This window comes from Castanea sativa, chromosome 11 (genome assembly GCF_040712315.1).
Source record: "Castanea sativa cultivar Marrone di Chiusa Pesio chromosome 11, ASM4071231v1".
Taxonomy (NCBI): domain Eukaryota; kingdom Viridiplantae; phylum Streptophyta; class Magnoliopsida; order Fagales; family Fagaceae; genus Castanea; species Castanea sativa.
In genome coordinates this window covers 3,449,749-3,464,141 of record NC_134023.1, presented here as the reverse complement: position 1 = coordinate 3,464,141, position 14,393 = coordinate 3,449,749, and the positions used below count along the sequence as shown (strand labels likewise).

Below are 14,393 nucleotides of genomic sequence, written 5' to 3'. Positions count from 1 at the left end.
AAAAAAAAAACTTCCTCTAAATAAATAATGAAAAACCAAATATAAACAATTCATTATGAAAAATTCATTAAAATTATAGTCTAACATTTCAAAATGACAGGTATAATACAAAAATAACTATTTAAATTATCAAATACTTTTATTCTTAATAATAATTTTAAAAGAGTTTAATCCATAATAATTTGTTTTATATTTTATCTTAATTGATTAAATGATAATGAAAAAGGGTTAAAATTGTCAATTTATAAAAAATACAATTTCCTTTAAGCTTGGGAATCTGGATTCCCACCTGTTTTAAAGGGAATCCACATTCCCACTCAGAGGGGAATCCAGATTCCCCTGGCATCTGATTCCTTAGCGTGATTTGCAACCAAACATGGGAATCTTTAAACATTCCTGGGAATCCTAAAACATTACCCCGTACCAAACGCCACATAAATGGAATTGATACATGCTAGGTGACTTAACCCATATGTTCCAGCCTGCTCTCATTTTGAATCCAGGGCTTGATAGCTAGGTTTACAATGTCAACTCTAAACCGTGTTTGCCAGTCCATTAGCTAGACCTATGAAGTTATCATGTACAATAAACCATGTTTGCCCGGTCCATAATATGGGATTCATTCATGAAGAGACATTTCAAGTACCAAAGTCCATACTATCGTATAGAGGAAATATTTTATCCAAACAAAAGAAAATTCCAACACTAGTGCTGCTTAGTAGTACTAGTATGTTCTCAATTCTCGTAACTTATTTTACAGGAAAATGCATATACCACATCAGCAGTCCCTTTAACTACAAAGGTTGCAAATGAATCGTCAGCAGTCCCTTTAACTACAAAGGTTACAAAGGTTGAATTGGAACTCATGTCTTCTCATTCCTTTTTGGGGGGATTTTACCTTTTAGTGATAGACCAATACTATCACAGAACATCGCAATTTAACCACACTAAAGAAAGATGACAAATCACTACTTCAGCACCTCGTCATCGTTTTTGGCTCAAATCATTCAACTGGACATTTTGGATGATGCCATTTTCATTCAAGTATTCAACAAATTCATCAATAAGATAGGGCCGTGCACCTTCAGCATCATAATATGATAAGGCAGGGTCCACCGTCTGGATGTACAAAGCATGAAAAATTAGTAGTGCCATGACCAGCATCAAAACCAGCGAGACACCTCAATATACATAACGCTCATGAAAGGATGATATCAATGTTTCTTTTTGTTTCCTTTCTTATTAAAGAAGATTCAAGTCTTCAACGGCTATGAATATTTTTTTCAATAAATAAAAACAATTTTATTCATAAGGATAAATCAATCACTCTCTAAAAAGGCAATGAATATCACGATACCTAGTAATTTATTCAGAAGATCAAAAGTTGAAATGCTGGTGATTGTTTAATAAACTTCAACAAGATAAAAATTGATTAGGAAACCAAAAACAGAAAGAGATGGAATAATCAGAATTGCCATTAGTGCTGCATCTTTGTTGTGTGGGAGGTAAGAATACCAAAATAGAAATGAAGGTATGGATAAGATTGTTCAGTCTGTGGAGAGACCCAAAAAAAAAAAAAACAACAACAACAAATAGGAAACATGGAAAAAGAATGAAGTCAAGCTAAGATTATTTCTCTCACCTGTCCTGGAAACATATATAATTTCTCCCACTCTAAATACTCAGATAGCTACTTTTAAATTTTTTTTTTTTTTTTTTTTAAATTTAAAAGGTGGAGGAAGGGGAGGCAGCACAATGCATATCATACTTCACGAGTTTAAGGAGATAAAAATGCAGTTGAAAAGGGTACTGATTGCATATGCAGGTGTAAATGAAACGTAGGCATTTAATCTTGAAATAATGATGCAGTATGTAATAATCCATTTTATATCTTACCCTTGCAAACTCCAATAGTTGAGACCACGTGTCCCAAGATATTGCTTTGTTATGCCAAGCCTGAGCATCAACATCAAAACAGAAAAGAGAAGCCAAAGGAAAAAATATTAATTAATCCTCTTATAAATGATATATAAGAACGCCGATGGAGTTCATAACATCAACCCAATCAAACATGTATAACTCAACACATATCCATGAATTTATTTATTTTTAAATATCGTTTAAAAAAGGGGACACAAATCCAATATCCTAGAAAAGATTTTATTTTATTTTTTGATAAATTACCCTGAAAAAGAAAATTCATCTATCCACAGAAAATTTCACAAGGGAATCAATATGAAAAACAAAGCCTACACCTAAAGGTATATCTATTATTTTGTGCTTAGATTGGTCATATGCAGTAACCACTGGTGCCTAACTAAACCAAGAATCGCAAAAAGTCCAGTCACAAAACCAACCACCAAGCTATTTTTTGGATTAAATAATTTATGAAGGAAAATTAGCCAACGAGACTAGGTGTAGAGCTGTTCACCCACCAACCATCACATCCCGCCATTGACAAAACTTCACCAAATCAACCGACAATGGCAGTTACCAATAATGTTGACATGGTGGTTGGTAAGATTCTTGCCAAAACCCCCAGGCATTTTGTCTCACAATGAGTGAATTCTTTTGGGGGGTCAGGGAAGAAAGAAAGAAAGAAGATGAAAACAAAACAAAAACACACACAGACAAACAAATCTAACAATGGCATAGATGCCTATGTTCCGTTTATAACATCACAGAGACCTGAAGATAGATCCCCATAGGGCATCAAGGTTGAATTAATAATAAACATAATCAGCAATATATTCTCACTTCCTATTGCAGCTCACTTAGCAGTGCCTTAATCCCAACATGTTGCCAGCTATATAATTCTTTTCACCGTAGGTCACAAGAATTCACTACTCATTCTCATTAAATCAAAATATGGATAGTAAGCTACCTGTAAGAACTGGCTCCAGTGTTCAACCAATGGCCACTGCTTTTCGGCAAACAGTAATTGCCACATTCCAATAGCTGTATCCAATGCTGAACATTTCTGACCCTGAAATACTAAGAAAAATCAGCTACCTGCATATGTAACCAGAATTTGGGTGACAATGACATTGTATAAAAAAGACACATACATAATTGAATTTTTAGGTGTTAAATATAACTTTTAGTAAAGTATATAAAATGTAGCACAGAGCTGACATAGAAGCTGAAAGAAAAATCTGTTTGTAATCATGTGTGCATGCATACACACATGCATCCCCATGCTTTTCAATGTACAGCCTTTTTTGCTAAAAGAAATTTCACACCCATCAAGGATCATATCCACCTAGACAGCCATAACACTTCGCAAAAAATTCAGCAAGTGGCTCATTGTCACTTTGCTATGTTTCAATTAGTTCAGTAATGTCAGCACGTCTCTCCATATTGTAAAATTGCTGGAAATTATCATCCATAGGGAACTGGAAAAATGCATTTAGCTTCGCCATCTCTGCCTATCAAAAATTCGCTTATCCATGTTTATTCCAACAAAAAATGGGGAGAAAACATTGTATAAATGAAACTTAAACATCTAAATCCCCCGCCATTTTTCTAGGGATAACAGTAATCCAAGCTTTAAGAGGTACCTATCCATCAAAGATTCAGTCATTTAGCGTAGTTGTCAAAAGCTCCGATTCCTGCTATATACATGCAGTAGTGACTTTTGATGCAACATGAAATGAACACAGGTATCAACGTACTTAGACACCTTCAATCATTCTTTCTCAAACTGTTTTTCAGTTTCATGAATAATTCAAAATTTACTGTTTTGGATATTCTATGTTAATGTTACATCTACATCCTGTATGCCCTCAAGAAGAAATAAATTCCTAGTTCACTTATACATCACTGAATTTGATATAGATATTAAAAAATAAAATAAACCAAATTCGAAGCCTGGAGAACATCTGAGTTCATGAATCTAACATCCATGTCAAAATGCACCTAAGTCTAGACATTTCCACTCAAAATTAATGGCAGGATTGTATGCAGGAATTAATCAAGTTGATTTTTAACAATAACAGAAGGGCATAAAGTAACTCCAGCACACTCAGAGCACACCTCATTCTGAGTTCAGAGTAAAAAGACAAGCTTATTGTGCATACACTCCATCTAAATGTTAAATAAGTGATACACCTTAGGATGCTGATTTTTCTAATAAAAGGAATTATTCAGGGAAAAAAAATAGCAATAACAAGTACTATACCTAACTAAAAGACTAACTGAGAAAAGTGAAAAAAGTCCTCATATTCTGCAGTGGAGATAAATATCCATAGGTCAAGAGTATGTACGAATCCAAGCACTCATGCAGAGAAAAGAGTACCTTTTTCTTTTGCCCAGTCAAACGCAAAGTTATACATCTCACGGAACTTTTCTGGACAAATACAAGCAAAAATCATTTTCAGCAACAAAAGCACAACAATTGTATCTCTAGCTTAGAAATGCTAATCAAACCAACCAATGAGCTTTAGTTTAAATGGTACCTCCTGCCTTGTAAAAGCAAGGTGGAGAGTGCGCTCAAGAGTTCATGACCATTGGGTGAGTGTTTTCGCCTAAAAGCAACATGAATTACAATATTAAAACTAAATTTTAGAAAAAATCATAATTCATGAACACTTGCACATACGATCATCTTTCAGCTCCATGCGCATAAATGGTTTCTTTTCACAGAACTTCTCCAAAGAGTTTATCCTGCCATCAGAATATATAGCCTTAATCACGGCAGTTCCAAACTCTTAATCGATATCATTAAACTCGAGAATAAGTATAGCATAAATAACTATTTATATACTTACCCTAGCCCTTGTAGACCACCTATAAACTCCTGCTTGGAAAATTCACACATGGTAGCAGCTTTCATGTGCCATGAAACAACTAACTGCAATAGCAGCAGCAACCCATGTATTCAAAAGTTCAACACGGCTACATTTTATCCTGCCATGAACACTTCAACACGGCTACATTTTATATAATAATTTTCTTGCTACCACAGGGTCAGACTTTGTAGATTTGATTTAAACCTCAAATTAAGGATACTTTCTTCATATTAATCAAAAGATATTTAGGTATGCATGCCTTGGATAGCAATAGCCTCAAAGAATTAACTAGACAATTTAATGCTTTTTTCCCAAATAATTTTTAAGGCTCTTTTGCCCTTACAAATTTACAAGAAATGAAATTCAAAAACAAATAAAATGACTACCAATTCTGCTTTTTTTTTGCATAAATGTCCTTTCAAATTGAATTAGTATCCCACATGAAAGAGCCCATTAATTTAGAGAAAGAGAATAGGAAGTGAAAAAGACCCCCAAATATGCAAATCAAACGATGCAAAAAAGGGAGACATACTCTGGCATTCAACGACGTAAAATAAATCAAATGAAGATGATGCAAAGGTAAATAGTTTCAATGTAATAATAGTTCCATTTGGTATATCCATTAGAAGCCTTGAATCAGATGTCAAGGAAAGACACCCACTGTGAACAGGGACTAGAGAAGGCTGAGGAACTGCTGCATTGGAAAATGGCTCTCTACCATTAAGAAGTCTAGGCAGGTGATCATAGTATTAAGGCAAGAAAAATTGAAACCCATTACAATCACAATCATCCAATTCATCTGCATGTTAAGACAATTCAAATCATAAAATAGTTAAAGAAAATAAGAACCATTATTTTCCCCCTTTTTTGAAGGGAGAAAAATCTATTCCCAAAATTTTAAGTCTAGGCAGGTTAAATGCTTACTTCATCCAAATCTAGCAGGCCTCAGTCGCCAAACAAACACCACTCTGCCCCTTCAAGTAGATGTTGACCATCATCAGTATAAAATATTGTATTCATTTTAACCTCACTTGTCCATTAAGTTGCACAACTTAATGCTTTTTTCTAGAAGCATTTTGGAAACTTTTTTGGTCATTAAAAGCAACAAAACTCAGCAACAGATCAAATTACTAATTTCTTTCATTAGTTCTGTTCTTTTTTTGCATTATTATATCCTTCAAGTTGGCCTAGTACCTCTTTATTAATGAGTGTGTTAATTTAATGAAAGAGAGTGAGAAGTGACAAAGATGCAAATCAAACAATACAACTAAAGAGGGAGACATACACTGGCATTCAACAACTCAAAAGAAATCAAAAAAAGATGATGCAAAAGAAAACAGTTTCAATGTACCTTGCCATGAAACGAACTAAGACGTTTTGAGCTCGAATGCACTGAAGATGCTCCCACTGAATGCATGGAGCTCGCCTCTTTTAAACATTGGCAACAGGTTTGAGCTCCACACAAACATAAGCAGCTAGTTGCTACTAAGGGCCTGTGTCGACCAAAGTACTCCAACTTGGCCACCCGGTATTGTACAGCTTATGCAGGATAAAACTTGGACCTTGTAGAAGACAATTAAAATCATAAATTTTCAAATAAAATAAGAACCATGATTTTCCCCTTTTCGAAGGGAGCAAAATATATTCCTGAGATTTTAAGTCGTCCTAGTGAAATTCTTAGTTCTGCCAAATTCTGCATACTAGACCACTTTGTAAAAATGTTTGACCAAAAGACTTTCAAATTGTGCCAAATTCAAAAAAAAAAATGACTATCGATCCTGCTTTCCCATTGGGGTCTTTGTCACTTCCCATTCTCTTTCTCAAAATTATTACCCTGTATGAAAAAGCCCATTAATTTAGAGAAAGAGAATGGGAAGTGTCAAAGTCCCCCAAAGATGCAAATCAAACAATGCAATACAGTGAGACATACTCTAGCATTCAACAACATTAAAAAAATCAAATAAAGATGAGGCAATGGAAAATAGTTTCAATGTAAAAATAATACCTAGGAATATTTCTTTTTAAAAAGGGATGGGCTGTTGAAGAAGACCCCAACTCAAACCCATTGCCATCTGCTGAGTCAATACCCAAATTTTAGTTGAACCAACTTGCTATATTCATTGGAAGCCTTGAATCAGATGTCACCTAGGGTTACCAGGGTCTCCAGCGTCTGAGTCCGTCGAGACACCCAAGATTCGTATGTGAACCATTAGAAGTGGAGCAAGGAGATAGTAAAGGTGTGAGCATAGTGTCTTCAGAGTCATCAACATTTTGAGAGTTGTCTTGGATGATAACGGAATTTTGAGGAGAACAAATGCATTCCACATGTACCCCCATCCTTGCAACCATAGGAGCAAATTTTCCAAATTCACTTGTCCAATGAGAGATTTTACATGATATCTTAATATGATTCCGATCACCTTGCATCAAGTCTCCAAAATTCCTCAGTAATTGGCTATGAGGCATACCAAAAAACCACATATGATCACACTTCATAAAAAAAGAGAACGCTCTCTCAATAAAAGGTCGCTTATGACCATTGATGAAAATTATGAGATCATAATCCCAACTGATTATATCATCATGAACAAAACCATAGCTATCATTATTAGCATAACTGTCCTTCAACGTAACTAGATGAAAAGCAACACAAAGAGCAACTATGGGAAATTCAGGACCAACCCAAAATAATATGGAACTCTCTGTGCTTTGATGGTTAAACCACTTTGGAATCTTCTTTCCTGGTACTCTAAGACCATATATTTTTGCTAAACCACTCGCCAGATACACACCTATAGTGGGAAAGGACTCAAATAAAAGTACGCGGAGCTTAGACATGGAGACCCGAGAAGAGAAATCAATCTGATGCGACAATTTGTGATGTGAATGCAAATCAATCTTCACACCTGAACATTTCATATCTTGTGGAAGCCCTGAATTTCTTCCAAACTGCATGCAATTCAGAATTTTGAGAAATTGAAGTTTAGCAAATCTGCTAAATGTATTTTCAAAGTTAACCAAAATTATTACTTTAAGAGAGGGAGAGGTACCTGAAGGATTAATTTTCTTAATGATTCTGAATTCAACGAAATGCAGTTATTTACTTCTATTCTTCTTATACCTTCTGGAAGCGTTGGAATTTTTTTAAGGAACTTGTAATCATAAATTACAAGCACATTTAACCTTTTGAATCTGATAGTACATTCTCCGAGGTTCAAATCTTTAGTTTTCTCTGAGTGGGCGAAACATGAAGTTAACCTTTTTAGAAAATTCAACGGGGTTTGTTTGCCAATTCCCACGCTCTTTGGAAATTGGACATTACCATAGAGGAAGAGTCGGGAAATATGTTGCAATTCATAAATGCTAATTGGAAGCTGGCACAAATAGAAAGGGGAACCTATATCTAACATCTCAAGCCCAGCGAGATTTCCAATTGATGGAGGAAGCTCTGTAATGGCAGTGTGTGCCAGATTTAGATACTTTAAATTTTCCATTCTTTGTGGAATATCGGGGAACCTCCTAACCCTTTTGCAACCCATAAGTTCTAAAACTTTAAGAGATTTCATGACAATGCAGCCTGGAAGAATATGAAGTTCAAAGCAACCCTTAAGGTCCCAGCTTTCAAGCTTATCAAGATATCCAATAGAGTCATGAATCTTCACTAATTTTCTACAATCATTGAGATCCAAGTTCTTTACATTTGGGGTGGCACTCAGTAAGTCCGGTAATTTCCTAATGTATTGACAGTTACGAAAATTCATATGTGTCAAGCTTCTACATTGTATCCTCTGTAGGAAAAAAAAATCAAAATTTAACTTCAATAAATGTTAAAATACATAATAATGAAGTTATAATAATTTATAAATAAATAAAAATGACAATACCTTGAAAAGATTATCTAATATAATCCGACTTTGTGGCAAGTTGAGTGCAACGAGGTTTTGAGGATGAAAATTGGATGGTAAGGAGGATAAAGGAAACTGTAGCCAATCAAGCACCCTTAATCCATTAGGGAGATATTCAAGACCTCTACAAATATCCACATTACCAACCATGAGGAACTTGAGATTTTTCATCTTTTCAAAACAATAAGCTTCTAGTTGCAACTTTGTTGGTTCAGGCGGGACTATCATCATGCCTCGAATGTTATCTGATCCCTGATTAGACAAAACATTTAGTGAATTACATCATACAAAAGAACTCACTAAAAATATGATAACTATTAAATTTTAACTTTGTTGACAAACTTGAATTTTCTTCCATAACTAAAGAAAAAAATTATATGAAGGAAAAAAAAACCAAAAATAAAAAGCCATTAAATTTTCCCTATAAAGAAAAGGGTAAAGGTGAATGAGACCAAGTTATACCTTATTTTCCCTTAGTACTTCAAAAGCATCCTCATAATACCATAATCTACTACGTAGTTCGGGTTTTTCAGGTGATTCTTGTCGGACAATCTCTCTACCCATTTGCTGTAGCAAGTCATGCATCCATAATTTGTTAAATTGATCAACATTTATAAGACACTTATCAATAAGTTTTTGAATACCAATAACTGGGTATAGATCGCAGGAATTTAGTATATCCACAACATAATCCTTGAAATGACCCTTGAAGAAACATGCAAGATCAAGAAAAACATTTTGTTCTGTATCATCCAATCCTTGATAACTTACTTGGAGTACTTTTTGTATATCTTTGTCAAGAATCCTTTCATACTTATCTAATGTGCTTTTCCATTCCATTTCACTTCTTCCGTGCAAATTGGCACCAATTATTGATAGAGCTAATGGAATGCCCTTGGCATAACATATAACCTGATAAGTAAGTTCTAAATAATCTTCCTTAGCTTTGCTTTTTTGAAAGGCGTGCATACTAAATAGTTCAAGAGCTTCATGATCACCTAATTCGTTAACCATGTAAGTTGAATGACATATTCTAAAAGTATGTAACAAATGTTTATCTCTTGTTGTTATAATAATTCGACTTCCAGAAGCAAACCAATCACATCCTCCAATCAATATTTCTATTTGGTCAGATTTATCCACATCATCAAGAATTAAAAGAATTCTTTTATTGCAAAGTATGTTCTCTATCATACTGGTTCTTTTCGATTCACTGCACACCTTTAGTTGTCTATTCCCTAGGGTCTCACAAAGAAGTATCTCTTGTAGTTGAATAATGCCATCAAATGTCCCTGACTTTTCTCTAACATTTTCCAAAAAGAAGCTTCTTTCGAAATTGTAAAAAATTTTGTTATAAACAGCTTTTGCAATGGTTGTTTTACCCACTCCACCGAGGCCATACATACCTAACGTATGAACGTCCTTTGACCCAATATCTAATTGCAATATTATGGCCTCCACGCGAGAATTTAGTCCAACTGGGTATTTAGCAACAAATAATTGCATCCGATTTAATTTAGAATTTGAGATCTCTTCAACAATTTCTTGGATAAATTCAAATTCAGTACAACTGTCATTCAATACAAAACATGTGAATAGTTAGACTATAAAATTGAAATATGAACCTTAACTAAATTTAAGATGTTCAGAGTTTGAGCATTACGAGAAAAAAAAAATTAGTTTGATTAGGTTTTTTATTTTTTAAAGTGTTCCTAATGTAATTTGTAGGTCTAAGAACTATAATTTGGTTAGGATTTTTTCTGAGGAAATCATTTTCTAGGAAATTAGTTTTAGGTTTTTGCGAAGAAATTGCATGGAAAATCCAGTTAGAGGAGGGGCACAAAATTATTGAAAACCCACTTAATACTTGAACAAAATTGATAAGAATTTCTTCTTAAAAAATTTAAAACCATATGTTAGAAAAAAATCCTAATTATTTGGTAAGATAATCTAATATTTTGTTATTTTATTTTTACTATTGAGCCATAGCTAGCAGCCTTAGTAGAAGATATAACCCAAAAAAATCCATAATTTGAAAAACATAAATAAATAATAAAAAAATTTAAAAGGACAACTATTAGAACTTGTAAGGCATAAAAGTAGTCATTAAGTATAGGAACATACTCGTGCTTGTAATGCCAACCAGATATATTGGCAGCTTCATGTAAAGCTTCCTTCCAACTATGTAGCTTCTTGTTATCCTTTTTTTTTGCTTTATGTTTAGATAATGCTTCTCCAAACTTTCCGTTTTGGTTACGAACTTCTGATGGATCTATGTTGTAAAAAACCGGTCGCACTAATTGGCCATTCTTCTTACACTCAACAATCTTGGCAAGTTCATCCAAGCACCATGTGGAGGACGCATAGTTTTCAGAGAATATAATTATTGAAATCCTTGAACTTTCAATGATTTTGAGAAGTCCTACAGAAATTTCTTCTCCCCTTTGAAAGTTATCATCAATAAAGGTGTTGATACCCTGTTGACACAAAGCATTATACAAATGGCCTGTAAAACCAAGACGGGTATCTTCACCTTTGAAATTCAAGAAGACATCAAAGTTCTTGAGTTGGTGGGTGAAAGAGGAAGATGAAGATAAGCCTCCTTTGCTAGTCACAAGAGCCATTGGAGGGATTTTTGAGCAGATTGTTGTAAAGATCTGAAAGGAAGAAAAAGAAAACTATGAAGGAGTTGCAAATATAAGACAGGAAATTAAGTGAATGACAAATTAGGAAGAGGATGAATAAAAGGTAGAGGAGCGTTTAAAGGTAGCTTGCTTAGGATGTGACTAGTAACTCTTTGAACTTTCCAAGAACCATACTAATGCTTTTTTCATTTCAATATCATGCAAGTTTCCGTGTGAAACCTAAAATAAGTCTATGAACATTGTAAGCACTACACCGGTCACTATGGACTGGTCAAATGGAAGGGTAATTTCGTATTCGAAAGTGGGACTGAAATAATGAAGTATCTGTCAAACATTTCCCATTTTCTAGGAAAACAGTGGTTAATTTTCTATGTTAGCATTTTGATGTCAAATTTGAGACCACATCATAAATATCCATCTAAATGGGTTATTGGGTATAAAAACCAAATAATCTAGAATTAGTTGATAGAAAAAAAAATTAAAATGGAAAAATTACATTTTTTACCTAATAATATTCTTACAAGACTTTTTAAAGAGTTAAAAAAATATATAAGAATGTTTATCAATAATATTTAATTTATATATTTAAAAATTATATTATGCATCTTAACGTATATCTTTTAAGAATATCCATGCATATGCATAAGTTACAAGCTAGTTTAACTGATTACTTCTAACTTAAACCTAACTCAACCCAATTATTATGAATAAACTCAAACCCACCAAATTACCCAATAATTATTCTAAAAAAAAAAAAAAAAACCCCAATAACTAAAATTACCAAATTGCCCTTAAAACTTGAAGATGACCAAAATTTAGACATCTGGTAAGATTTGGTTTTTTTTTTTTTTTTCTTCTCACATGATTGAATTTGTGTTTCACCTAAAATTGATTGGGGTCAAGATTGGATTGAATTAAAACTACCTCAATCAAAAAAAAAAAAAAAACCTCAATACAAAGGAGTTGCTACTTTTATACACATATAACAAGAGTTTAGTTTAGATTAGCATTAACCCATAACTTTTTTAATCTTAAACATTAAAGAGAAATTAATCAAAGTCTTAAAAATATTTCCAAAATCAGTATTTTTAGAGAATCCACAAATATTTTCCATTTAAAAATGTTTAAAAGGTGAAATATTGTTCCGAAGAGTGGCATTCAGTCTTCAAAGAAGTCCGCCAAACTAGCAATTTCTTTGAAGATGAGAAGAAATAAAGTAGAAAGTGACTCATGCACAGTGTACTATTAAAGAGACTTTGAAATCGGTGGAAGCCAATTTTTAATAATGAAGGTGACATTTTTTCTATCTAAAAATGTGAACATAAGAAAAAATGAAAAATGAAAATTTTTCAAACGTGAATGTGGACATGAGAAATTAAAGAGGGATAATTACAGTAAACTCACCTATGGTATAACCTGTTTCTACTTTGCCTACCCGTGATTAAATCATTTACACTTTGCTCACCTGAGGTAACTTTCGTTAAAAATCTGTTACCCACCTCTCCTTTTGCCATTAGAAAAACACATTTCTAGAGAAAAACGAATATAACAAAAATCAAAAAGCTTGGTTTTTGATTGCTTAAGAACTTTTATAAGAAGAACTTGTAAGCTTACAAAGATGTTAGCTGGAATTTCACCAGAGAATGCGTTTGAAGATATATCCAAGACCTGAAGACCTTGATAAGATGCTGCTATTGATCTGAGTGAAGAATATTCCGGACTTTCACCAACTCTCTTTCCAGAAAGTGAAACACTTTGTACACTCGGCTTAAAGAACCATGAAGGAATACTGCCTGCCAACTGATTATGGCTAACATCAACAGCCAAGAGGTTAACACAATTTGTCATTGACTCTGGCAAGTTCCCTGTAAACTGGTTCATAGATAAATTTATATTCTTTAATAATGGAAGATTTCCTTGAATTTGGAATCTGACCGGAAAAGTTATTCGCAGAAAGATCCAAAATCTCAAGGTCTCTCAATTCTCCAATCCAGTTCGGAATTTCTCCTGTGAATGAATTTCCACGCAAACTCAGAGAAGTACATGAACTAAGTCTCTGCATTGACTCTGGAAGACTCTCAGAAAGGAAATTGTCACTAAAATCAACCAATTTCAACAACCTCCAATATCCCAGGGAAGCTTTCCAGAGAACCGATTTGAGCTGAAATTTATAGCTCTCAAATCATACAACCCTGCAATTCCTTCAGGAACTACTCCCTCTAACAAATTATCTGACAAATCAAGAGCCTGAAGCGCCCTCAAATACCATAATCCAGAGGGCAATTTCCCCAAAATCCTATGTTAGAATGGCTTGAATTGTCAAATTTGGTGGCTTGACATTAGCCAACAAATCATTAAATGCATTAGCCAACAAACCATCAGGAAGTATTTCATGCGTGAAGAAATGCAAGAAGTTGCATTTAATGTTGCAATGACTCATGGCCGAATATATTGACTTCTTTGACAGAAGTCTTGCATTGTTCTCTTGTGTTGGAACACTTGACATGTCATGCTTCACCTTTATAGCCGAAATGTATGACTCATTGGCATTCATGAATTATCAAGGAACTACACCTGAGCAAACCAATTTGTGCTAGCCGAAATGTGTGACTCCATTGGCAATAAATGGTAGCCATTTTTGTTGACTTGATAAGTTTCATGATGGTGATATTTTGGCTGAAGTGTAGCTGTAAATAGAGGTGGAGCAAATGAGTTCAGAGAGCATGTAAGCTACGGATTGCATAGGAAGTTAGTGTCTTGCAATTTGTCTAAATACAGTTGTGTTCTCTATTTATTTGTGAGAGAACCAAAGGTGTATTTGGGGTTTGGGTTGTGAGAAAGTGTCTTCAAGCTGTTATTATAATCTCCACAGTTATAGTAAAAATTATTCTGTCGCCTCCCGTGGACGTAGGCATATTGTCAAACCAAGTAAATTCCTTGTGTCATATTTTCTCTCTATCTCTCTCCTTTTAACCTTGTGTAAACAAATTATTTCACCCAATTTTCACAACATCCTATTAGATGAAAAGTTAACCGAAACCAATGTGGAGCAT

At 34.0% G+C, this 14,393-nt stretch overlaps 1 protein-coding gene across 1 annotated transcript; it reads right to left on the bottom strand.

The window, feature by feature from the left end:
* Window positions 1-595: 595 nt before the first annotated feature.
* LOC142614425 (TMV resistance protein N-like) lies at window positions 596-13,648 on the bottom strand. The gene is made up of 12 exons (XM_075786949.1): window positions 12,955-13,648; window positions 10,820-11,352; window positions 9,158-10,265; window positions 8,675-8,947; window positions 7,841-8,578; window positions 6,796-7,739; window positions 4,770-4,852; window positions 4,458-4,665; window positions 4,298-4,348; window positions 2,885-2,986; window positions 1,897-1,956; window positions 596-1,119 (listed from the first exon to the last, which is right to left on the bottom strand). Exons 1-6 carry the CDS (start codon window positions 13,219-13,221, stop codon window positions 6,942-6,944), a joined length of 3,717 nt encoding a protein of 1,238 aa, XP_075643064.1. The 5' UTR covers window positions 13,222-13,648; the 3' UTR covers window positions 596-1,119; window positions 1,897-1,956; window positions 2,885-2,986; window positions 4,298-4,348; window positions 4,458-4,665; window positions 4,770-4,852; window positions 6,796-6,941.
* Window positions 13,649-14,393: the final 745 nt, after the last annotated feature.